Source organism: Scardinius erythrophthalmus, assembly GCF_964197995.2.
Source record: "Scardinius erythrophthalmus genome assembly, chromosome: 10".
Classification (NCBI taxonomy): Eukaryota; Metazoa; Chordata; class Actinopteri; order Cypriniformes; family Leuciscidae; genus Scardinius; species Scardinius erythrophthalmus.
In genome coordinates this window covers 29,910,550-29,937,479 of record NC_138230.1, presented here as the reverse complement: position 1 = coordinate 29,937,479, position 26,930 = coordinate 29,910,550, and the positions used below count along the sequence as shown (strand labels likewise).

The window sequence follows — 26,930 nt, the reverse complement described above, 5'->3', positions numbered from 1 at the left end:
TTGTAAGATTTAAAGTGGATTAAGGGTTTTTTCATTACAAATAGAAATATCATGAGCCATCATTAAGGTGTGGTTACATTCGTGAAATATCCTGAGCCAATAGTAAAAAAGTTGCCAATAGTATAGAAACTATATGAAGCACAGCTCACACAGAAGTCACTTTCAAATCAAGTAGTTTTGTGTAAGTTGACATGGCAAATTTGTGCGACCAATTTGATCCGAAATCTGTGTGGGAAAATCTTATTTTGTGAAATTCCTGATCACGTGGGATCTTACTGAAATGACTGGATTTGCCAAGAACGATAAACGTGATTGCACCTTTATTGGATTGTTAAGTAAATATGAATTTGAAAGAATGTAATAGTATTTGGTGTCATTATAGTATTCATTTTAGTAGATTCCACAAGTTTGTGTGAGACGTGATGATCATGTGATCCAGCGTGATTTTGGAAAAGAGTATCTTGTGCTTCAGTGGAAGCAAAAACAATTGACCACCTGAACAGTTGAATTCAGATGATTAAAATTGCTAACATTTGGACAGTTAAATGTTTTGAAATCCAAGATTTTTTATTTACATGTTTATTTACTTGATGTGTCTGGGAAACATTTACTACAGTAAGTTTTACTAGCAACTAACATTCACTACAATATTACAAAACTATCTATCTATCCAATGTAAGAACACTGTAGCAATAAATCAAACCACAACAACAATACAAATAAGACATTGCACAATAGGTAGGTTAATCCCACAAAATCTGTCCATTTCACACACCAAAAAAAACGGATTATTGGAGTGTTTTACAAAAAAATACTATTTCAGTCTTTCTACGTCAGAATTTTGTGTTTAATTCAATGTGTTACTTGCTGTTTCTTTGTAACTTCTTACTATCAGTTTTTGAGTGAAAATTGTTTCTATACCAATTTTTGTTTTCTGTGTTTGGAAAATTTAAAATGATTGTGATAAATTTTAATGGCTGAACAGAATAACTGTCTTGTATTTGAAACAGGTCCGCACAAAGATAAAGTTAAAAGTGTCTACAGGGGTGTAAATACAAGGGACAGTCAAGAAATTCAATAAGATAAAAATATGAATAAATAAAACAAAAACATACATTTTTAAGTCAAGCACAGAAGAGGAAACGATAACACACCATGCTTGTAGACAGAGGTGTAAAGTCCAGGTTCAGAAAGTAAAATTCCTCCTCGGTGTTTTATTCCAATCACCTGGATTTGCTAATTAGCACAGTTTTTCAGCCAGGAGATAGAGGTAAGAACTAAGTTCATGGGTGGAATAAACATATGGCAGGACTTTTACTTTCTGACCCCTGGACTTTACACCTCTGTTTATAGATATGTATGTGATTGTACTCACATTTCTGCTCTCTCCTATGTGATAGGTTGTGAAATTGGTTTCTATCTTGCATCAAAAGTATTCAAATGCAAGTGATAGTTCACCCAAAAATGTTTGTCATTACCTACTGGTGCTCAAGTTGTTCCAAACCTGTTTGAGTTTCTTTCTTCTGTTGAAAACAAAAAGAAGGTATTTTAAAGAATGTTGTAATCAGACAGTTGATGGTAAACCATTGACTTGCATAGTATTTATTTTTTTCCTACTATGGAAGACAATGGGTGCCGTCAACTGTCTGATTACAACATTCTTTAAAATATCTTCTTTTTGTGTTCAACAGAAGATAGAAACTCATACAGGTTCGGAACAACTTGAGTGCCAGTAAGTAATGAAAAAAAAAAATCATTTGGGGGTGAACTATTCCTTGCAGTCTAAGGTAGTAAGTTATTTGTTTGCTGCTTTGGTGAGAATGAACAGCGAAGAGCTATATTTAGCTTTTGGATGACAGTATAAAGCACGGAAATGGCATCATAAGAACAATCAGGAGCCATAAAATAAACTCAAGTCTTCGAGAGCACAGAGATCCTGAGCGGTGTCGGCTGATTTTCTGCACAGTGAAATCCAGCAGGGCCTTTTGAACTCCCCTGGCTGCTGTTTCACAGGACACCACCCCCACTCTGCAGCAGCAGCGCAGCCCCTCCCCCTCGGTGATGTCACAGCTCGGTGCACCCGGCAGGAGGAGTGTCTTCCTACTTCTGGCTTAGCCTGTACAGTTTGCGCAGGGAACAGGAAGAGAGGGAGAGTGTGTATGAGTGTTTGCGTGAGGACGAGAGATCGCTTTACTCTGGTAGGGACTGAGGGCAGCCATGGGGAATTCACAGAAGAAGGCCCCCGGTCACGGAGAGGGAGGGGGCCCGCACTCTCAACCTGGGACCCCGGGGCGCAGGAGGAGCCATGGAAACAACACAGCCAACTCAAAGGAAGTCCAGGGGAAGAACACGGCAGTGAATGGCAACCTTCCAGCCAACAAGAGCCAGGATGAGCCTCAGGGCTCTGGTACTGCGTTCAGTGGTGGGCAGAGCTGTAATCTGGACGCCCCGTGTGGGGCCCTTCCTCCTCCATTGGCCAGGCGAAAAAATGAGGGCAATATGTTGTTCAAAAATGGACAGTTTGGGGACGCGGTGGAGAAATACACACAGGCCATCGACGGATGTATAGAAGCTGGTAGAGTACAAATATTCTGTTTTAGTATTTTATTTAAATCATGCGTGACATACGTGTTTAGACAGTAGATATAACAGTCTTTGATGTTACCAAGATTATATATATATATGGTTTGGTAAGGTGATTGTTTTAGCAAGGTGATTTTCTAGTATACAGACTTAAAAGTACTAGGTTTTAAAAGATTAAAGCATTGTGTGTTTAATTATCTTGAAATGATACACCTTATGCTTGTTAAAACAATATATTTAACAGGTTTTGGTGTTAATAAACTGTCATTTATAGTATAGTATAACTTAAAGTACTGGATATTTCTAATTAATCAAAATATTCCAAACATTCTGGTGGGGTAAAAGTATTTATCTAAAAATTATATATATATATGTGTGTGTGTGTGTGTGTTAAAAAAAGTATAACTTTTTACATTAACATTAATGTTAATGTTAACAAAATTACACAAATTTGGCAAGGTGACATTTTATTGTATATATTTTCATGTTTTTTATAGTATACTGACTTAAAAGTGCTGGATTTTTCTAATTAATTAGCATATTTCAAAGATTCTGGTGGGGTAAACGTATTTTGTGCTTATGTACCTTGAAATTATATATGATGCGTGTTAAAATAGTATATTTAACAATTTGATGTAAAGGTGATTGTTTTGGCAAGGTGACCATTGTCCAAGTATACTGTGTTTTTCCAAATTAACCAACATGTTTTAATGGAATCTGGCATGCTACTCAAGTATTTATTGGGAAATAATATATATTATCTGCATGTTAAAATATTATATTTAACAGTTGTTGGTGTTACCAAAATGGCACTTTAGGCAAGGTGACAGTTTATAGCGTCTATTTTCATACTTTTTATAGTTTTTGATTTTTCAAATCCCACAGCACGTTTGAATGAGTCATTTTGTAGCATGGACTACGAAAGCATCAAGTGCGCAAACATTGCATAGATCCTGTTCAGCAGCGCTGAGTAATACAGGGGTAGGTTTCCAAAGCCGGTTCATTGAGAGGCGCAGCTGTTTAAATTTCCCATGGAAAAGGTTTTGAACTGGGGTTCATCAATCGAGCGACTGCATTTTAGGGACAAGAGCCGCATTTTTATATTAGAAGGGAAAGTGTTTCACAAGACTGCTGCTCACTTCCGCCACATTGCATTGTGGGTGTGCCCACTAAAGTTACGTAATGGGCCTTTTGAAAGATGGGATGTACCATCTTTCTAAACTCAGCTTCCCCAGAGTGTTTTTTCTATGACTAGCTGGGTTTGTGACATACTATTAGGTGACTAAACAAAATGTTTTCCAAAATGAATGGCTGCCTGCCCTATGAACCCTTCCTCCCACGTGTATCCATGCAGAACTAAAGCTGCTTTCTTGGTCTATTTTCAGTGCTGTGCTTGTATTTGCAGGTATTGACAGCCCAGAGGATCTTTGTGTTCTGTACTCCAATAGAGCTGCATGCTACCTCAAAGATGGAAACAGCACAGACTGCATTCAGGACTGCACCAGGTTAACCGCACATTTCTATGCACACACTGGCCAATGACCAGACTTTCACCAAATAATAAGAGCCACGATGCTGAGTTTAGCTTGGATTTATGTGTGAGGTAATACTGCAAGTGCGTGCGATTGTCTCAGTAAGATTAACACCCAACGCAGTTATGTGCACTGTAAGGAGCTTTACCAGCAGACTGGTTAACCGGCATAAAGAACGTCGGCAGTCTGTTACCATGTTCTGCTCCGTTGGAGGGAATTCAGGGAAATAATACAATTATTTTCATTCTGTCAACGAGTCTTGTAATCATAATGTACTTTCCACCGTCCTACTAAACACCATAGAGGAAAGACACAGGACAGTTTCAAATTGATATTTAATTTTAACAGGAGTATTTCAAAACACTCAGCTTTATGCAGCTTTATGAATGGCTACCAATGTAGCGTTAGAGAGTTAATTGTAGGGCACAGGATCAGAGAAAGACCTTGATCCTCTGTGTCTCATCCTGTTTATTTATAGGTCCCTCGAGCTCCACCCCTTCTCCCTGAAGCCCCTCCTCCGGAGAGCTATGGCGTATGAATCTCTGGAGCGCTACAGGATGGCGTATGTGGATTACAAGACAGTACTGCAGATAGACATCAGCGTGCAGGCGGCTCACGACAGTGTGCACAGGTATAATTCATTGCCCACAGGGAAACATACATTTTCTAAGTATTTTAATGTTTAAAAATGCAGTTTATTAGTGTCATTATACGGAAGAAAAAAAAAAACCTAAACATCCTTAAGAAGACAAATTGCATAAGAAGTTAGATTTGGTAGTTTTTTAACTCTAAGAACACTGTTAATGTGAAGACATTTTCCTTCTTGAATTTTCACAGGTGTTTTACTCGTATTTTGCATTATGCATTATGTTGTGTTTTAGGGTTACATGAAATGTCATTAAAATGAACAGATAATGTCCTGGCAGAAGGTTAGCAGTATTTTTTTTTTTTTACAGTGTTGTTATCATTGTTAAAAACAAAAACAAAATAGGCCAATAGGATGAAAAGTAAACTTCAATATTCAAGATGTATTGTCTGTAAATAAGTATTTATATCTTTTTATCATTTTTTGTCCTCAAGTCAATAGATCTCATTTCAAGGATGTTTTCAAGTACTTAAGGAATCTTTTTTTTTTTTTTTTTAGGTGAAATGGTAAAAATTCCAGTTATGTCTGATTGTGTTTGTTCTCAGAATCACAAAAATGCTGATAGATCAGGACGGTCCTGACTGGCGAGAGAAGCTTCCAGAGATTCCAATGGTTCCGCTTTCTGCCCAGCAGCACCGTAAAGATGAACCCAGTGCAGAGGTTCTGCAGGCCCGCGCAGACAGAGCAGAACAGGACAAGGGTGAGTTAGATCGCAACTGAACCAAAACCAACACCAAAAGATAACAGCGGCCAGATAGAACAGTTTTGTACTCAATAATGCGCAATAGTGATGCTTCTCTTTAGAAAGCATAACCCTGCTGAAAGATCCAGCTTGGGATGCTGGTGTGCTGGTGGACCAGCATATGTTGTCTTTTAGGGGCTGGTATGATCCCAGCAAGACCACAATAAAACTTGTGTATGTGTAACATAATATCACATTTATTAGTGTGTGTTCGTAGTTAAAGGGGTGGTTGATTATGATTTCACTTTTCTAACTTTAGTTAGTGTGTAATGTTGCTGTTTGAGCATAAACAACATCTGCAAAGTTACAACGCTCAAAGTTCAAAGCAAATGGAGATATTTTCTTTTAAAGAAATTGCTTTTTAAGGACTACAACAAACGACTGATAGGGACTAAACGAGCTTCCTCCCGGGTTAGTGACATCACTAACCCTAAAATGTACATAAACCCCGCCCCTGAGAACTCAATTTATAGATTATCAAGACAGAATGTGCTAATCAATGACTAGAAGGTAACTACACATAAGCTACCTAAATTCATCAACTAACCATTCAGAAATGTTGTCTACACATTGTCACTTCTTCTTGAGTCTCTCCATCTTTGTCCGACTCCGGTTTGACCATTAAAGGCTAAACGTTTTTGAAATTTTCAGTGTGTGTCTGTGTGAGGTTGCTGCTAAGGACACAAGCTGTTGTAGCTCCGCCCTCTGTGCCAGGAGCAACAGCTCATTTGCATTTAAAGGAGCACCCTCACCCTCAAAAAGTAACAATTTTAAAATGCTATATAAAAATATGGGTAACACTTTACAATACGGGTGCACTAATCTGCATTAATTCATAGTTAACTAATGCACAGATAATGATGTGTTAATGTATGACTCATGCAGAACTAAACCGTTAATTAATGATTACTGCATCAGCAACTAATAAAGATTCAAAATGATTAATAGATTAAGTAATATATTAATTGTTATTAATTAAATGTGTCAGAATGTATTAATTCCTTAATAACTTATTTTATTAACTAAAAGTGTAAATTAATTTGTTAATTACCACAGCTGGTCAAGGCAATGTACTTCAACTTCCAGTTGTCTGCTTTAATTAATCATTAACTAATGATTTGCAAATGTATCATTATGTTATGACTTTACTTGTTGAGACACATGACTATTAACTAATTGTTAAGTAATATGCCATTTATGGGTTTTGACAGTTTGCACATGCAGTGAATGTAATGTCAGAGAATGTGTTTGAAGGATGGGTAAGCTGGGCTGCACACAAAAATCAGCACACAGAATCTGAACTCCTGACCGCTGTTACACTGTGTTTACACTGGACGAGACCAGCTGTCTTCACTGGACATGACAGACCATCGCAAGTCCATTTGTCCTTCGTAACAGAACTAGCACAAGAGCTCGGAGTACGTCAGAGATAGAGTGTGGCATCGGTTTACTGTCAGGGTTTTGTCGTGTAGTGTCGCGCCGCATCCAGTGTAGTCTCACTGACTATAATGGACGCTCTATTGTCTTTATCCAGTCTAGACATAGTGTTATGAAATAGCAGCGCTCGACCGCCTGTTTTCAGTGTTCCACGACCTCAAGCTGACATAGTCCTGTGCATGAACAACAAGGTGAAATCTTGGTTGTACATGGTTGGAAAATGAAATACATGGCTTAGTGTGGATGTCAAAACCAAAATGGCATATTACTTAACAATTAGTTAATAGTCATGTGCCTCAACAAATAAAGTCATAACATAATGATACATTTGCAAATCATTAGTTAATGATTAGGCTAATTAAAGCAGAAAACTGGAAGTTGAAGTGCATTGCCTTGACCAACTGTGGTAATTAACGCATTAATTTACACTTTTAGTAAATAAAATAAGTTATTAAGGAATTAATACATTATGACACATTTAATTAATAACAATTCATATATTACTTAATCTATTAATCATTTAGAATCTTTATTAGTTGCTGATGCAGTAATCATTAATTAATGGTTTAGTTCTTCATGAGTCAAACATTAACACATGATTATCTTTGCATTAGTTAAGCATGAATTAATGCAGATTAGTGCACCCGTATTGTAAAGTGTTACCAAAATATGTGTGGGGTAACTTCACATACACACTCTGGGGACATCAGAGGAGTTATTTTACATCTTGTGAAAAGGGCATTATACCACCCCTTTAAAGACCAAGAAAAGTTTGACTGACAGCTGGATTTGACTTCCCAAATAAGTATGAAAGTCTTTAAAAACAGTAACTTTCAGTTTTGAACTTTCATTATCAAGTTGTAATAAACCAGTCCCATTGATCTTCTCATAACCCCTGTTATTGAACAAACTGCTTATGATAATGCTTTTATTGGGCATTTTTCTTGGTTTTCATATCTCAATGTTTTTGTTATGCAATGTACACAAGTTCTTTGTAACTATTTTAACTGATTTGTGTACAGATCTTTTGAAACAGGAGAAACATTCTTTGTCAATTCCTTTGCTTTGAAACGTTTTACCAGTTTACCACTGATATTGATTAATAATGTAATCTTAACTTAAACAATTAAAAGGTTCAGTTCTACTTTCAGCAGAGGGAGTTATATGGGTTATAATCATATAATTTAATAAATATATATATTTTTACCTTATATTGTTCTTTACATCATTAATATGGAGGCAAAAACTATGCAAAAAACTATGCAAGCAAAAACAATGCCTGTGCCCAAAACACTGCTTGCATACAGAGAGCTGGCCTACTCACACTCAACCCTGCAAGAGCATGCTGGTGAACCAGCTTCATCTGCTCCGTTTTGCTTGAGAACAGCATGCATATGCTGGTTCACCAGCTAGACCAGTATTATGCCAGCATAAACCAGACTGTACCAGCACTATACCAGCACTTACCCTCACTAACCAGCATAAACCAGCCTGGATTTTTCAGCAGGGAACTAACTAATAAGTGTAAACAGTACAAATTATAGTTTAAAATTGCTAACTTCATTAGCAATCTATAAAGAAATTAGGTAGGCTACAATACTGTCTTTCACATCAGAAATCGTCCATTACTGAACATATATCTTATTTGCATATTACAAGGTTGATAAGAGCGGGTCTCACTCATTGATTTGTGCGTACAAACGTTTTCACAATTCACGATTCAACAATGATTCATCAATAACTTTCGTAGTTAAAATGATTCAAAATTTCTGTTTTTAGGAAAAAACTAGGGCTGGGCAAAACAAATAGATTTTTCGATTAATCATTTTTTAAAATGTGGTCGATTCAAAATCGATTCTCAAATGCCAAGAATCGATTTTTTTCCATCTTTATTTGTCTATTATTACCCAAGTATTAGTTTTCCTCCATTGTTTGTTCATAGTTTTGCAAACTCAATTTTATAGCTAATGCTGTGAGATTTTATGTTAGTTTTATCTAAATCATAAAATAACCTCAAGTGCTGCACTTTTAATCATATCGCAATCGCGATGTCAAGCCTATACGCAATTAGGGTATATGACGCAAAATGCTGCGATTTTTTTTTTAATGAAATAAACAAATTTGGGCTTTTAACGCAATTAATGCAGCATCTGTTAATTTTTTGTCATCCTTTGGCTAGTGTTACATGATCCCGCTCTTATTCATGCAAATGCTTTTAAACCATTCATGTGCGACAAGACAAAATAGAGCTCGCTGCCTGTAAATGTCGTGACTGTGACACAGAAAAACTTGCGATGATATCGTGCGTGCGCACAAGACAGCCCAGAATAGAGTTATCTTTCGCGCTTGAACGAACAATAACACACACAATTATGCCAAAATGTCTTTTTGTTGAGTATTTTCATAACATAAGAGCAGTCTTATGATGAACGTGAAGAGTTATGACTCGTGAGAGAATGAGGCGCGTGTGAAATCCGTCTTAAAGGGACAATACACAGTAGCCACTAATTATCTCTGTCGTTAAAGTTAATCAAAGAACAAAGGGAACAGACAAAAACACTCACTACTCTTGACTAAAGAACTTTTGTAACTTTGATTAGTCTATATATAATTTATAATTAATGCAGCGCAGACTGTTTGATAACTTTATTCAATTTCTGTATATGGCCTAGCTGTTAGACAGGAAGGGCACAGATGAAAATTATATGCAATGTTTTTATATGGGTTTATGTGAGGATTGTTAACCTGTTTGATCAAGACATGCGACTGTTCTGACTTGTCCAGTTTCAGCATCAATTTTCATCTTGCATCAAAATCCTGTCTATTCATTGTATGCATTTGAAATATAGAGTTCTGTTTTAATGTACCCAAGTGTACCTAAAATAAAAAGAGTTTAATATACAGGTTTGTAGCTCTTAATTTCTTTTTATTAATTAAACACTTGAAAACTTATGTTCACTTTTCTTTTCTTTTTCTTTTTTTAATAAATATAGGATTTGTATTAAATACTCATTGAGTCGAATCGAAATCTAATTTAGAATCGAAATCGAAAAATCAAATCGAGAATTGAAATCGAATCGAGAATTGAAATCGAAAATCGAATTGAGAATCGAAATCGAATCGAAATCGAATCGAATTGTAACATCTGAATCGATACCCAGCCCTAATAAAAACACAAACCAACACATTCTCACCTGTGAAAGGTTATCCAATTTCTTTGGGAATTAAAATGTTGGCGGCTTTACAACCAGAAGCTGCACAATGTTGTGGCATCATTGATTCTTACTGTGAGTGACGACACACTGACTGTTCCAAGATGGCGGTTGATGTGGATCTACGTATACATATCTATGTTTAGGAGCGTGTTACTTTTTTCGACACTGTGATTTGTGTAATTTTTTGAATGGGGAATGTAGTTTTCACCAGAAATTCCACTGTTAAACATGACTATTTAAAAGCTGAAATAATGCAGGCTGACGGCTTCAGCGGAAGCAAATACCATGGATTAGCAACCTCATAGCTCACATTAGGTCTGTCTTTAAAGGTTTATAAGATACCGTTCAAAATCTTCAATTCTAAATTTGAGTTTTTACTTCCCGAACCCAACTGTTGCACTCTGTTGCTTGAGGATTTTGCTGCACAACATGCTTTCAGTTTTAAGAGCGTCATGAGTTTGCTGAGAGTGACGAAAGACTGTAAAGGAAAGGTTGTGCGGAAAACCTTTATATATTGTTTGGGAGTGTTTTATGCAAAATACTATCCATGGGTATGCAGTCGCTCGTTTAAAAAATGCAAATCCATTAACATTACAATAAGGCTAAGAACAAGTGTATTTGCATAGACATAAATGTTTCGTGAGAAGTTCTCCTGTGCATATAAATATAAATAATCCATGTAATTATTATTGAATGAGATGCACTGATTGGACAAGTACAGGATGTAACAAGTACGGTTTTAATAACTCACAGTGGTTCAACGCCAACCAACGCCAACCGGTCTCAACCTGCTAGGATATTCATGCTGAGGTTATGAAAGCTAGCTGCATGGATTAACAATGCATTTCAAAGTAAAAATCCATGCCAGAACACCAAAGAACTGCAAATGCAGGCTGGTGCTGATAAATAATACAGTATGATGCTGACAAAAATAAAACTGATCAATGATAATAGAAATCTGCTGGAAAGCCTTATAAGGTTTAGCATAGCACGTGACGTTTACATTTTTGCTGTTTCCATGTTTATAATAATTATGTTCAGTTTCAGTCACAAGCAGCATCTGACAGCATTTGTCAGCATTTATGTACTGCACTAGATGGCAATCAATTATGTAAAGGTGTAACATAGTCAGCTTTCATCGTAATGGAACCAGACAGCTCCGGTTTCATTCTGAACTGAGAAAGGAAAGCCCACATGATCACACAGCACACATCAGCACCTGATCACATTAACAATGGGGTGACCTTTGCTCTGTTGTACTATGAGCCAGATGATGTCATAATAATGGGAGTATTCCCACAGCATTTGCTGCCTTTACTGGAAATGAGAGGAACTAGCCTATTGCAAACTTGCCAAACATTCTGCCACATAAGCCTGCACACGTAATGTAGTGCATCTCTTTTGTGCAACTCTTACGATAACATGTCCAGGTCTCATTTTAACCTAAAACCAAAAGAAAAATTCCCAGTGTTGTTATTATTACTAAACCTAAATCTATTAAAAAAATATTTCTGTAATTGAAATAAAATAAAATAAAATAAAATAAAATAAAATAAAATACAAATATTAGATGAAAAACATGTAAACAAATTATAAATGGCAACTAAATGAAATTTGAAGTTTTTAACTGAAGTTTTTTTTTAGGTTCAACAATTACTAAAACTAATACTTAAATAAAAATGCTATAATAATAAAATAGTATAATAATAATAAAGCTAAATGCAAAAAAAGACAAAAGCACACAACAATATTAAAATGAAAACAAAAATATACAGATAAAAGCTCATTCAAAATATCAACGTAAAATATAATCAGTGCAATAGTATATAAATATTACTAAAATAACACTGGAAATTTAACTTTTCATAAAGAAAAAAGTAAGCCTATTTGTATGAGCTTTAAGATTTTATGCATTGTGACATTATTTCCATGACAATTCTCACTACCTTAATACAATAACTTTGATCTTTGATTTGTTTATTTACATTATATAAAAAAAAAAATTGATGAATCTCAACGATAATGAGAATTTGACTGGGAAACGTGCTTAAAAATCATTAAAATGTAAAAAAAAAACAATTTTGAGTTGACAGGTTTCGTTACATCTGGCTGTTTAGAGTGGACAATGATAATTTACTGAAGAGGGACATAAAAAAAATAAGGTGACGGCTCTCTGTCTTGGAACGGAAGTTGGAAGTTTAATTCTACTGTATCTACTTTTTCCACAGCCAGAAAAGCAGAGGCTCGATTCACATTGATGAAACAAGAAGGAAATGAACTAGTGAAGAACAGCCAGTTTCAAGGTGCTGTGGACAAATACAGTGAGTGTCTGGCTATCAAATCTGACGAATGTGCCATCTACACCAACAGGTAAACATGCCCAATTGACCAGGTGAAAACAGGCTTCTATTTAAAATGCTTTACAACTGTTTTTAGTGAACTGTGTTTAGAAAAGCACACCACATTACACATACTATTTCAGCAATATGTATATTGTACTGTGTGCAGTATGCACATTTTGGTATGCATGGAAAAGCCAAATTACTGACTAAGTGACTTACTACTGCCAAATGTTAAGTAATAACACAGCACACTGTGCAGAATACTGTATCCCACAATGCAATGTGCATGAATCAACCTTACACTTGACAAATTTTCAGTCGGTGTGTTCAAGAATGGTCCAGTATGACGAATTATCAAAAAATTGCTAAACAAATGTTTAATTTTGGAAACACTGAATTAAACATGGAATTGAACATGGGTCATGTGACAACCAGTGTTGTTATTGTTGATTAAAATTCAATTTGATGAAATAAACATAAATATTAAATGAAAAACTTAATGGAAAAAATGGGAAATGTTGCCTTGACAACAAACTGAAATAAAAAGACAAAAAGTCGCATGAAACAGAAGTTGCGATAGTCTTTTCTTCCCTATTGTGACGTATATACGACACTGCTTCTCGAACAAGAAAAAATGTAGGATGGGACTTGATTTTGTCCATAGGGAATTGATTGGATCGTTGTGGTTTGCTATTGCTATGATCTCATGTGATTGACAGGTTGTCCCATCCTCGAGCCAGTAAACATCTAATGATGGAAAGGAAGTTATTTGATGAAATATTGAGGGCACATGATTTTTAATTTTATTTTTTTAAATGATGCGCACAGATAAAAAATTTATAAAAAAAAAAAATTTGATTTCTAGCTGACTTTAAATCTAAATTAAAAAATGTATAGAAAATTTGACAAAAAAATGACAAAAGCACATATTAAATCAAATGTAATAAAAACTTAAAATATATAAATAAAATGTACTTAAAATATAAAAAAACTATAATTGTATATAAATAATACTAAAATAGCACTGGTGAAAACCGTATGCATATGAAAGTTTGAAATGTTGCATAATGCATACTGTCTGACATACTTTACGTGGGTTAGTATACACTGTGCAGTAAGAAGCAAGCCATACTCTAGTATTTACAGTCGCAGTTTGGTGCTTTGCAGTTCACACTAAATACTAGCAATGAATCCTGAATAGCTGTACATGTTGTCCTGTCTCTCATTTGATCGAGCCTTCTAAAAAGTGCTGAGACTGGAGCTGCTCAGACGAAGCTATTCAGTCAGCAATCAGCTCTGACAAGTCCAGCATAAAGCACCCAAGGAGAGAGCCAGGCCGCATTGCTGAATGAGAAATGTCTGTTGTGTTTTCCAGAGCTCTGTGCTATCTCAAGCTGGATTGTTTCGCAGAAGCCAAACGGGACTGTGATTCGGCACTTCAGATCGAGCCAAACAATAAGAAAGCATTTTACAGACGTGCACTGGCGCACAAAGGCTTGAAGGTTTATATTTTGTCTTAATGGTGAAAAGAGAGTATCTCTCCTTTATTTTTGTGCATTTTACAGTGGTTACACAATCCATTTAAAACATTGTACTTTTGTTTGTGTGCATATCAAGTGTGCAGTAGAGAATAAACTGACTAAGCACTACTGTAGAATTCAGTGCAGTAAGTGCAGTAAGAGTTTAGATGGTCTGTCTATATGTTTTCTCACAGGACTACCTGTCAGCCAGCACTGATTTACAGGAAGTACTGCAGTTGGATCCAAAAGTGCAGGAGGCCGAGCAGGAGCTGGAGCTGGTGACTAACCTGCTAAGAGAAAGTCTAATGGATAAAGCCCAAGGTAAACTCTCACTAGCCAATGAACCGGAAGTCGAGAATCTAACAAAGTTTAGACTATGTAGGAAATCAGTTCCTTGGTACAACATTGTTTCCTAAATTGCGATGTGATATTATTCCAGTGACAAGCAATTTGTCTTGCTGTATCCAAAATCATTATAGAGCGCTGCAGTGATGACATATTATTGTAGGCCAACCCGGAAGTTCGCTTAACCCTTGTTCCCTCGACAAAACCCAATAGGATTTTTAGAGTGGACTTTGGATTATTAAAGAAAATAAGCTCTGTCACCAACAAAAGTTTTGTTCATCATAATAATCTTCACAAATTAACACAACTGTTACGAATTTTGATGCCAAAATACAATCGCTAGGAGTAAAAAGCTAAATGCAGATTACTGCTATTCGTAATTACCGTAAATAAAGCTCCGTATGCTTTCGAATCGATTTCCCGGTACTTTGATGTCACACACTGATCGGTCTGCACAGCGGCGCTTCAAATCGAACACACCTTAAAGCTGCAGTGGTCAGGTGGCACAAGTCATAGATCTCAGAAAATTGAGATTACACATTGTAATTACACCTTCTACATGAACGTGAAGGCTTTTTACAGTTCAGAATTGTTACGGTAATAATTATGACATGGAGTGAACACACCTTATAGAGTGGTGCAGGTATGACAGCACTTTGTAGGCCAAAGCCTGGAAGCGAGTTGGCATTTTAGCACTTCCGGTTCCATCGTCCCAAAGTCAATGTTTTTTTTAAATGGGATTTTGGTTAAATGGCTGAAATAAGGTCTGTGGTAAACACAAGCTCAAGACACTTTCACGTTTTATTCTACGATGTAAAATACATCAGTATTACACCACTCGTAATTTTTTTAAGCTGTTACGTTTCTTGAAAAAGGCGGTTGCTAACAAGTGGCTAAATGGGACTACAGAGGCTGTCGGGGACATTATAAATCATCACGATGGACAAGTAAACTCAGTCCGCTTTTACAGCCTCGTTATGATTATAATTGTGCTCTTATAAACTACTCTCTGGATAAACTTAACTCAAACTTTCTTGGAAAATGTTTCTTGCAAAAAGCCTATGGAAAAATCCTACTGGGTTTTTGTCGAGGGAACCAGTGTGATGCTAACTGCCGGTTGGCCTACAAAGTGACATCATACTGGCACCACTCTATAAACAAACTACACCACGGTCACATGACAACAACGTCACCATTAACTCTTGCAGTCTTTATTTAAAAACATTTTCCCTGAAAGTTTGAGTTAAAATAGTTTGCAATGGCATGAATATAAACACAATGGGACAGTGAAAGCGGACTAATAAGGTGATGATTTTTTCTGTTCTGTGGTCCCATTTAGACACTTGTTAGAAACTGCCTTTTAAAGAAAAAAAATCTTTTAAAAAAGCACAAGGCAGTCAGTATTACTGATGTAATTTATGTTGTATAATAAAACATGGAATGGATATATCTTGAACTTGTTAAACACAAACTTTATTTCAAGCATTTATCCAAAAACTCATTTAGAAAACCAACTGACTTCAGGGCGATGGAACTGGATGTGCTAAAATGCAACTCATTTACGGGTTTTGGCCTACAAAATGTCATTCCTGCAGCACTATATAACCTAATTCACTACTCACTATTCACAACATTACTCCACTAATATAGTTCACTGAGCAAATGAAAACCAGTGAGTGAATTCAGAGACTGAGTGCACCTTAAGTGCTGCAGATGGTATCTTTAGGCAATATGCGGAAACTCATTCTGCGTGACGCTCACAGAGCATGGGTATTCTCTGGTAGCCAGCCGTTGAGTGTACATCACTTGTGCACTCCTTATTGCGGTGCATTATGACATTGGTTCTCAACCCTAGTCCTGGAGTACACCCAACACAGCACATTCTGTGACACACCCATCTGAGGTGGAGTGTTAAACACTCTTTGAGTGTTAACTAACGTGCTAATGAGCTGAATCACCTGTGTTTGATTAGGAGACACCCCAGGGGCTGTTGACACGACACCATTTTTAACTAAAAACGTTAAACTCTTTATTTACAACGCCGTTTTGGGTGCCTAAAAATACGCAAACTTTTGTAAACAGGTTTCAAATGATACATTTACACAACAATGATGTACTAAAAATGGAAACGTTTTTCCTTTCCATTTTTTGTGATGACAGACTATAGACAGAACACTTTGGGCCCTATTTTAACGATCTGAAACGCAAGTGTCAAAGCGCAAAGCGCAAGTAACTTTGTGGACGGGTCTTGGCGCTGTTGCTATTTTCCCGGCGGGATAAATGACTCTTGCGCCAGGCACAAATCTAAAATGGGTTGGTCTGAAGCAGCTTCATTATTCATAGGTGTGGTTTGGGCGTAACGTGAAATAAACCAATCAGAGCATCATCTCACATTCCCTTTAAGAGCAGGCGCGTTTGTTCTAAAGCGGATTCCTATTATAACGGCGGATTTGCCAGGCACGCGCCAGGAGCGGTTCACAGCCGAGGAGAGCAACGGTCTCATCAGGGAGATTGGGGATGGAGAAACCCACCCAAATTAACTTTGGTTAAAAAGGCGTATGATAATTTAGGTAAATGTGTAAGCTAGATGTATGCTTTTATAATAAATTGTCTATCTATCTATCTATCTATCTATCTATCTATCTATCTATCTATCTATCTATCTATCTATCTATCTATCTATCTATCTATCTATCTATCTATCTATCGTAATAATGTATGATTTGCAAAAATGAAAACTGCTGCTTCTGTGTAGATGAGAGAATCAAAGTGCACGTTGTGCACACGCTACATGGATTATGGCCAAGCATGCACCCTTAAAATAGCATATGAATAACATGCGCAACCCGCCACTGACTTTAAACTATTTTTTCCTGGTTAGTGGCGCAATTGTTTTCTAAACCTGCAAAATAGCATGAAGGAACGTTTGCACCGGAACACGCCTCCTTTTTTGCGCTGAACCGCCCAATGAGCTCAAGTTCATTCCCTAGTTTAGCGACGTGCTTCTGTGGAGGGAAGAACGCGCTTTGCGCGGGTGCAAAATAGGAATGATAGATGCGTCGGTGTACAAAGTCAATTGCGCTGGGTGCAAGATAGGGCCCATAATCCACATGTGCGTGACGTCACCGTTTTCACAAATTCGCAAACTTGCACTTTGAAACCCGTTTTCAAAAGTTTGCATTTTCAGGGCCAGGCGTTATTGTGTAAATAAACGGCCAAAACTCATCAAATTTAAGGGTTTTAGTTGAAAACAGTGTCGTGTAAACAACCCTAAAGTGCATGGTTTTGAAAACGATACCGCTATTGTCTCCGTGTAAACTACAAAAACAAGAATTTGTGAAAACGCGCATGTTGATTACGTGCTCAGTCTATAGACCTTATGCACCAGAGAAACGAGGGCGCCACCATCTTTAGAATATTGTCTTTTAACTTCCGTTTTGAGGTCGCTCTGTATATTTCTATGGCATTGCTGTCCAGGAGTAATTAGCTTTTGAAGTGGATTTACTTAATGTAAAGTTAACGAAAGTTATCATGAGGACTGTAATGTTTAAAGCAGATGACTAAACAAATGTCAGTCGACCGGGAAGATTTTAAAACAAGCCGTTCATTAATAAACACACAAAATCGCTGTGAAAATACAGACCGGAAGTCAAAAGACAACGAGCGCAGCGCTAAAAAGGGGCAGGGCTACATAAGGTCTATAGACCCTTTTACATTTGGTAAACATGGTGACGTATTTGTGTGGGCGGGGCTTAGCTGGAGGCAGAAAGAACCCTCTGGCCGCTTCACTAACGTTAGTTTGCCAGTTTTGTTAGCTTGTTTTTTAACAATGACTGGAGAAAATCCAATTTTATCTTAATGTGCAAGGTCACTCACTGTCCAGGACCACGATTGTTATTTGCAAAAGTTAATTTTAACGGACGGAACCAGATTGGCCGACCCGTACACTCAGTTAATGCCTGGATGGACGATCTGACAGGATTAACGTTAACGCTACCTCCGGTTGAGAAGCCTGCTCTACACCTGCCCGATAGAGAAACCGAGGGAAAGAGAAACTGAGGGCATATACATCTTTAGATACCTATAACTATGCTGAATGGTCACGTTACGTACAAGACTTGTGTGGTATGATCCACAGTTCTGCCTAGCCAGCGCCAAGGCAAGACAGAAGACGACCATGTAAAATGACATTACGGTGCATATTTAATTATGTGAATATTTTCTTGACATAAAAATTCCAGATACAGCATATTCATTTTTTAACTATGTATTTGATTACCCTTTCTTACCAGGTTCTTCAAAAAGTCTAGTCCCAATCAATCAAAACAACAAGATGATTCACAAATAATCACAATCATTTAGAAAACATTATGCGATAAAATGTAAAATTGGAGCCTGTACTCCGTCGATTCTAGAACCCAACAACACAACAAGATGACATTTAATAATAATAATAGTAATTTAAGCTCCTTATTATGTAGTCGAATCTGTGCTGGTTTGTATTGGCCGCCTCCAGTTTTCACTCTGTTTTGCCTCCAGCTAGCGCTGTGACGTAACTGTGACGTCAGCGCAAAAGGGGTCTATAGGCACATAGTTTTGCCAACTACTGGCCTGCCATACATAACACAGCATTTTTATCCTTTTTTCGGATCCGTGTAAAAGCTGACCATTTTGACAAAGTTGTCGTCTGTACCCTAAAATGTGCAGTGCTGGGGGTATTTCTGGACCAAGGTTGGGAACAGGCGAAGGTTGAACCAACTCCAGGGCGAGGCTATATGTGCTTCGCCTTCAAAAACACATTTAAAAAGATTTCCTTGAAATAGTTTCAAGTTACGTGTCGTCGCACAACCTTCATATCCCAGCATAAAAGCTCCTGAAAAATTATTTGTTATTAAAGCATCTACGTTCACAAACCACTGTTAATTTTAACAGAAAAGAAAGCATACTGTATGCAGGATTTGGCATGGCAAAAAGCACACTCTTTATAACCACTAAAGAGCTGTCACTGAATCTCTTACTTGTCTTCACTTTATAATGAGAGGATTTGCATGTGCAGAACTCAGAATCCACTCACAGCTCAAAACACAGGGGTTTTTGTTCAGACCTAACTTAAACACCTCTGACTGGCCATTGCGTTCAAGAATTGGCTATATTGCTAAACGCTGCAAATTCACAGAAACTTTTGATGGTCTCCAGAGTGCAAAAACATGCACTGGATTATTTGCCAAATCTGCCAATATGCTATTATTACTGAGAAAACTGATATGGGTAGCTTTTCCCTCTAAAAGCAATCAGAAGCAGCAGCAGTCAGTGGTTTGAGTGAGAAAATTCCATGCTACTAGTCTCAAGTCTGTGGCCAGAGGAAGGCTAAGCCTTGCGCAACCATACACACGCTCCTGTCATATGTGAAGGGGGAGGAGAATTTATACGTGCGTCAGGTTTCTCGAGAAGAAAGACTTCCACATAGGATACACCCATGTATTCTCACTCATAACTCCTCTGGAAGCTTCCTCACTCGTTTCTCGCCTCCTCGCGGAGCAGTTAGAGAATTGAGATGTCATTACAGATGGCTAACTTTGATCGGTTTCACAGGCTGGAGGAGCGAGGAAACAAGGAAGCATTTTTGGGTGTTTCTCAAACGGAAGGCTGCATCCTATCGACACCGCGTCCTTCCTAGTTCAGCCCTTCGGAGGCTTGTAGGCTAGTGTCCTCCTCATCAATTAAACGCTAGAATGAGACGGTCTAGAAAGAGCGCATGGCAACGTCACACGTTTCCGCCCCACGGTCACAGCACGAAAATACTATTAAAACTTAATTTTGGGAAAATACTTTGCATTAAAAAAATGTCTTGGCTTTTTATTAAAGGAGTCATGACCTGCAATTTTCACTTTTCCACGAGAATCAATGTATGTTATGATTGCCTAACGATTATACACTGGCCGGGAAGCCGATATTTAAAAGTGAAGCGTTCGTTTACCCCAGGGTTCATAAACCAGCGCGCGTGCACGCGCACTCAAATACGAGATTTTGATTTCAGCCCCGACTTGACGTCATGACGGGGCTGGATATACCATATATGGACACCGCAGACCTGCCACAGGAAGTGCGCCCTGGCGCCCCTCCTCCCCTCATATTCAGTCGAGAAAGAAGCAGAAACGTAGTGCACACTGAGTTGCTCTGTTGTTGACTGCCAGAATCAACATGTAAATGTGTTTTCTCTCCCAAGAACGGACCAAGCTGTCAGGGACCAGTGGATTAAATTCTTTTTAATGACGCGATTCCTACAACCCTTCCCACTGGCTTAACGTTATGTGTCTGTGCTAACTAAACATTTTACGCCGGAATCCTTCACAAATTTGAGGCAATATCAGGCGAAGTTGGCATCGAAGCTCGGGAAAAAGGGGCCATTTTCAACAATCAGACACTTGCCTGCAATTGAAACAGTAAGAATGTGTTTTTATTGCTCTACTCTGTGTAACAAACAGCAGCTAACTGCTAATGCGGCTATTGTATGCTAGCGGGAGTATTAGCTTCGAGGTAAACATGGGGAATGGCTGCTAACGTTACTTTGCAAACAACAAATGACTGAGATCATCATGAATTCGGCTATTGTATATTGATTGCCTAACGCTTATATATGAGGCGCCGTCTAGTTTGTGTGTGTGTGTGTGTGTGTGCGCGAGTTTGTGTGTGTGTGCTCGCGTCTCAAATGAGTATGTGCGTGGAGAGTTCATATACATGAATGTGTGACTACTTAGTATGTATGCAAGCGTGTTTCATATATGTGTGCGTGAATGAAGTTTGATTTAAGCCCTAAACGGCGCCTCATACTTTGGGTCGGGTCGGGTTCATTCATAATTTGCGCCATGATGTCATTTTGTAATGATATGCTAAAGCGTCACCTGCGGTGTCAACCCCCTCCTTCCTGCCACCAATCAACGCGCCCCTCATTTGCATTATTAAAATGACTGTCCACGACAGCCAAAACATTGCATCAGATCTTGCGAGACAATAATGCCTTCAGAAATAAGGGTCTGAGGAGCTCTGTGTTTATTTTTTTTCCACTTTTCTTTTTTAGAAGGGCCTGAAAGACTATAATACAGCAGTAGGTATCCAAGGTAATACTAGGTCATGACTCCTTTAATGCAATACAGTGAATGACAACCGTCTGCAGTGGTTTACATTATTGTCAATTTAGTGTTAGTGATTAATTTACAGCAAAACAAAAGATAATGTCCAAAAACATTATTTTTGTCTTACATTTCATAATACCGGTAAACCCAAACAAGCTCACCTACACGTTTTCCATTTGGGTGAAGAGATGAGTCCCACCTTAGGACCCAAGCAATCCGATTGGTTCAAAGCACGTTTCATGGGTAATCGCTTTAGTGCCTGGTAACAAATCAGACAAAATCACTTTATTATATAAGACATTTGAACTACGTTATAACAACCATTCATGTCTTTTAACTTATACGTTTCATATAGTATATAACCAAAGCTATAGATTAGTGTTTTTTTTTTAGTTAGCTATACAACTCAATTACTATATAATAGCTGTCTGTCTTTCTGTAAAGCTGTGTGTAGCCTACTGTGAAAAGCGCTATACAAATAAATATATTACTTGATGGCAGAAAACTGCTAGACTACCTGCTTAAAATGTTTACAAACTGCTTTTATCTTATCTTGTAGGCTACATAGCAGTGTCATTTAGCATGCTGCATAAAACTAGCACATATCCTAAAGCTAAAACCGCTCATGTAGCTAAGAAGTTTATCGCAAGGTGGGACTCATCTTCACCACTGTCATATTATTTTTGTGAATTGGAATGTGTGCAAAGGATTGTGGGTGATTTAAGGCCGCGAAGGGTCCATCTGATTCAAAACAGGCCGAATGAAGGACGCGAAAACAAGGCTGAATCTGAAATCGCCCCCTATACCCTCAAAAAGGGCGTTATTTGAGTGGACAGCCATTTGTTGTGGAGTGGTGTCCGAAATCAGTGGACGTTATTGAGTCCACTTATTCAATCCCACATTGCACCGCAATAACGAGTGTTACAACGGATGTACGCTCAACAGCTGTCCGAATTCGCTCACTCGTTTTCATTCACTCCTTCAAGTAGTTAAACAGGGGACTAAGGGTTTAGGGGGCAATTTCAGACTCCGCCGAAGGCTAACGTTACCTTCCATTATCCTTCAAACTGAGATGGCCTTAAGCCTTCGTAGGATGCAGCCTTCCGTTTGAGAAACACCCGTTGAGTATTGAGAAGCACCCCGGCCCGTATCATCAGAAGAGCGTGTGGGCACGCGGACTGTCTCGCAAAGACAAAAGTAATCAAATCAATGAAAATTAAACAATTTTAACATAATTCAAAATACATACTCAGTGATTGATACAATATTTGTCATGGAATAACCTTTGTTTACAAAGAGTTAAAGTTTGAACGTTCTTGTTGCCTTTTTTTTTTTTTTCAAGATCTGAGGTAAACCATTGTCGCTTTTATTATGGCTGTTAAAAGTTTAAACTGAAGCAAATATGACATTCGAACTCAAATGAAACAATTTTAGTATTGTACAAAACATTTCGGCGTACCTGAGATCATCATTGAGCTGTCAACCACGACCTCACAGAAATAGAAATCCTTGTCCTTGTTGTTGTTGCGGCGTCCAGTCTGGTAGGACACGGTACAGTTATTACTATTTTAGCCTAACTTACATGTTTATATTTAAGCAATATCACAACAACAAGTTAATACTGAGTAACTTACATGTTAGACACAGTCCTTTTACTTTGTCTATTCTTATTTCAACAACAAAACAATTAACAGCAGTGGCGCTATTGAATAAATCAGTACTTTTGAAGGAATCGGTTAACTCACTGATTCGTCGCCACCTACTGGCGTAACAGCGTAACCTGCAGAAAGAGTTACAGAAAAATCACCACAACTAATGCATAGACTGGAACCAGAACTTGTTGTATTAAGATTATAAAAAATATTTGATTGCAGAATGCAGCAACTGACCAATCAGCCATGTAATAAAAACACCTAAACTGTATTTAGCTTACAGCCTCTATAATCAGCCATCTTACCTCAGTGAACTTTAATCTTAGGTTTAGCTGATTAGTGGTGTATAGTGAGTGAGGCAAGGGTCATTATTACTAAATTGCTCATAACTGAACAAATCCCAGGCCTGGCCTGGGAACTAAACTTTGGCCCGTAACTTTGGCCCGTTTTTGGCCCGTCCCACATGTTAATGCAACAGATATGATTGATACCTCCAATCGAGCAGCTTTTTGAAATTGACAACCATCCGCATATCATCATGGTGGTAGTGTATTTAAAAAGAAGATTGTACCATGCTTAATTAGCTTTTAGTCATCTTTCTTTTTTTCTTTTTTTTTTTTTGGAAATTTTAACTGGAAAAGAGTTTGAATAATAAGTAACAAATACTTAAGAATCTATCCTGTTAAACAATTAATTGAACAATTTAACTTGGATATTGAAAATTCTTTCAAATTTTGTGGAGTTACGAAAGAAACTCTTTTTTCAAAGTGTATACAATTTTTTGGGGGGATAGTGGTCTCTAACAATTTGTCAAACACTTTTGCAAACACAAATTGAGTTTCAAGATGTAATTTAATTTTTTTTACATTTCAAAACTAAATTATTTATTTTATTATAGCCTACGATTGTTTATTCGACTTGAAAAGTATCATATTCATAATGAGAAAATAGACAAAAGCAAAGCCCGAACAGTTTATAAAGTCACCTAAATGACAGACAACAAAACTGCAGCACTCGCTTATAACAAACAGAGTTATCATGCGTTGATGTGGACGCAAATATCGTTCTGGATGTGAATGTGCCTTTCTAAATGATTAGGAAAAACTTTCACTCTTTGGTGTATTACGTTTATTTTTGTCTTTCGAGGTTCAGCACACGCACCAAATCAAATCGAGCATTTAAAGTCGGCATGAAATGGAAGTTGTGATTTCAGTAGTCGTTTCTTCCCTATTGTGACGTATATAAAAGTGAATCGGCTTCCAAACAAGGAAAGATCTCGAAAACGCAAATTATTTTGAAAACGCAAAAAAATAATATTTTTATTAAAAAAAAACATGTTTCTTAGTAACTGGATTAGATCGTTTGGAGTGTGAGTGTCTGTAGTTACAATGTAGAGCAAAACATTTAAGTATCGTCCCAGACAGCAACATAGTGTCGGCCCAGATCCGGGCCACATTTGGTACATGTGGAATCCATGCGTACCCGATGTGGGCCGGATCTGGGCACTATGTTGCTGTCTGGGGTAATGTTTACCACAGACATTATTTTACTCATAATTTAAAAAAAAAAACTCTAAAAAAAGAAAAAAAATCTCTATTATAAAACCTCATGGGAAAATATTGAGGGAACAAGCTGCGAATTAGTCTTCCAGGTTTTGACTTCATCCCTGCACCACTCTATTGCTGTGATGTCATGTGAGTGACAGGATATCCTGCCCTTGCGCCGGTAAACGTCATCAGAGAAGAGAAGAGATGTCATTGGGGTCAGAGGGAGGGGAAGTTATAAGATTATGAGGGCACGGATATCACGCTGACTTTAATGGCAATAGTTGTCTTTAATACGACATGCATGATGCTGATGATTGTTTCCTCTCTGTAGGCTGACATCAAGACAATAAATAATGAAGTGAACAGAGAGCTACAGGAAGAACAGAGCCTCCTTCATTAAAGCCAGACACAGCGGATCCAACGAGCCTGAGAGTCCCAGCTCTGAGATCCCCCAGTCCCGCCAAGAGGCTCCATTCATCTTTGTGTAGACTGTCATGCGCCGCAACTAAAGTTTCCCTTCCTACAAACACTCATCTCACGTTCTTCTAGGAATATTTGTGTCTGATGCAATGCTGACATGCAGCGCATGCAAACGGTTCATAATCTCTAACTCTGGCTTCAATAGGCACGTGTGAGCATGGCACGGCTGGGAAGCGTGTAACAAACGGGATTATGGGGTTGTAATGTGGTTGTCGTGCGTATAAGAGAATGTGCCTTTTATAAGAAGCTGTGGCTCACATATGGAGTGATTTAACACTCACAGATGAAATTGTATAGGAACGTTTAATTTGCTACATTTAAAATGTCTCATTTCTCAGGATTTAATATATTTTTAATAGCTATTCCATTGTAATGTGTAATTTAAGAATACATGTAGCTCATGTAGTGTAATTTGTTTGACATCTTCCAGCCTTCAGCCCAACTATTGTCTCAATATGCATAAATAAAACTAGATCTCACAAGGTATGAATGTACAACGATAACATAAGATGTAGTTTTTTCTTTGGGATGTCAGCAAAAGAAATGTTTCAGTTAAACAAATTTGAATCAGCTAAATAAATGGCTTTATAAACTAGGTGATAAATGTTTGCCATTAGAAATGATTATGTCTTGTAATTATAAAACAATCGTTTCATAATTGCAAAAGCACTGCAAATATTAAGCAAAAAAGCATCCCTAGTGATTTGGGATAATACATCCACATAATTTGATTATACACTACCATTCAAAAGTTTGGGGTCTGCAAGTTTTTGTTAAATGTTTTTGAAAGAAGTCTATTAAAATAGTCAAAAAAATACTGTAAAAAAAATATTGTAAATTTTAAATAACGGTTTGAAAAGTGAATATATTTTAAAATGTAATGTATTCCTTTGATGGAAAAGCTGCATTTTCAGCATCATTACTCCAGTCTGTGTCACATGATCCTTCAGAAATCATTATATGATGCTGACTTGCTGCTAAAAAAAAAAAAAAAAAAAAAAAAAACTTTCTTAGTTACATTTTTTGTGTGGATAACAACAGAATACATTTGCTGGACTCTCTGATAAGTTTGAAAAACAGCAATAAAAATAAAAATAGAAATACATTATCATAATACTTTAATACATATCATAAATAAAAGTATAGATTTCCTTACCACATAAATCTTACCACAAACTTTATATATTAAGTTAACAAATATTACATTTTCATGATAATATAACAAAAATAAACATGCTATAAACATTTAAAGTGAGTAACATTGTAACGTCCAGCCAATTAGGTTGAGATTACAAAAGTTAAAATGGGGTCAGATTTTACTGTGTGAGGAATTGGGTGTTAAAAGAATGAGACAAAACTGAGGTTAAAGTGGATAAGAACGGTGTATTTACAATCTTCACCACAATAAAAGCAGGAAAACGTACTCGGTTACTAACGTAACCTCGGTTCTCTCTAGAAGAGGGAACGAGTACTGCGTTTTATCAAAACGCTACGGGAAAAGTCTCTTTTCACGAAACACTGAAGCAAAAAATTATCCTTTAATTTTCATATATGTAAAACGCGTTGCGGCAGCAGCAGTCAGCTATGGCGAGACGGCTTGCTCGCTCATTGGCTGCTCTGCGGCAACTGCTTAAGCCTATCGAGCGAGGCCTGAGATGACGTCAGGCCAATGAGGGCGCTTCGCGCCCTCCTCGCCACTTCCCGCCGAAACGGGCGTGGCTTACCTCTATAAAAGGAGCTCGAGAAGGCTGATTCA

At 37.5% G+C, this 26,930-nt stretch overlaps 1 protein-coding gene across 1 annotated transcript; it reads left to right on the top strand.

Annotated features, from left to right (window-relative positions):
• Window positions 1-2,060: 2,060 nt before the first annotated feature.
• On the top strand, window positions 2,061-26,594 carry spag1a (sperm associated antigen 1a). The gene is made up of 8 exons (XM_081376661.1): window positions 2,061-2,575; window positions 3,989-4,088; window positions 4,594-4,746; window positions 5,307-5,461; window positions 12,384-12,525; window positions 13,873-13,999; window positions 14,212-14,338; window positions 25,026-26,594. The coding sequence occupies exons 1-8, from the start codon at window positions 2,218-2,220 to the stop codon at window positions 25,028-25,030; spliced, it is 1,167 nt and encodes a 388-aa protein (XP_081232787.1). The 5' UTR covers window positions 2,061-2,217; the 3' UTR covers window positions 25,031-26,594.
• Window positions 26,595-26,930: the final 336 nt, after the last annotated feature.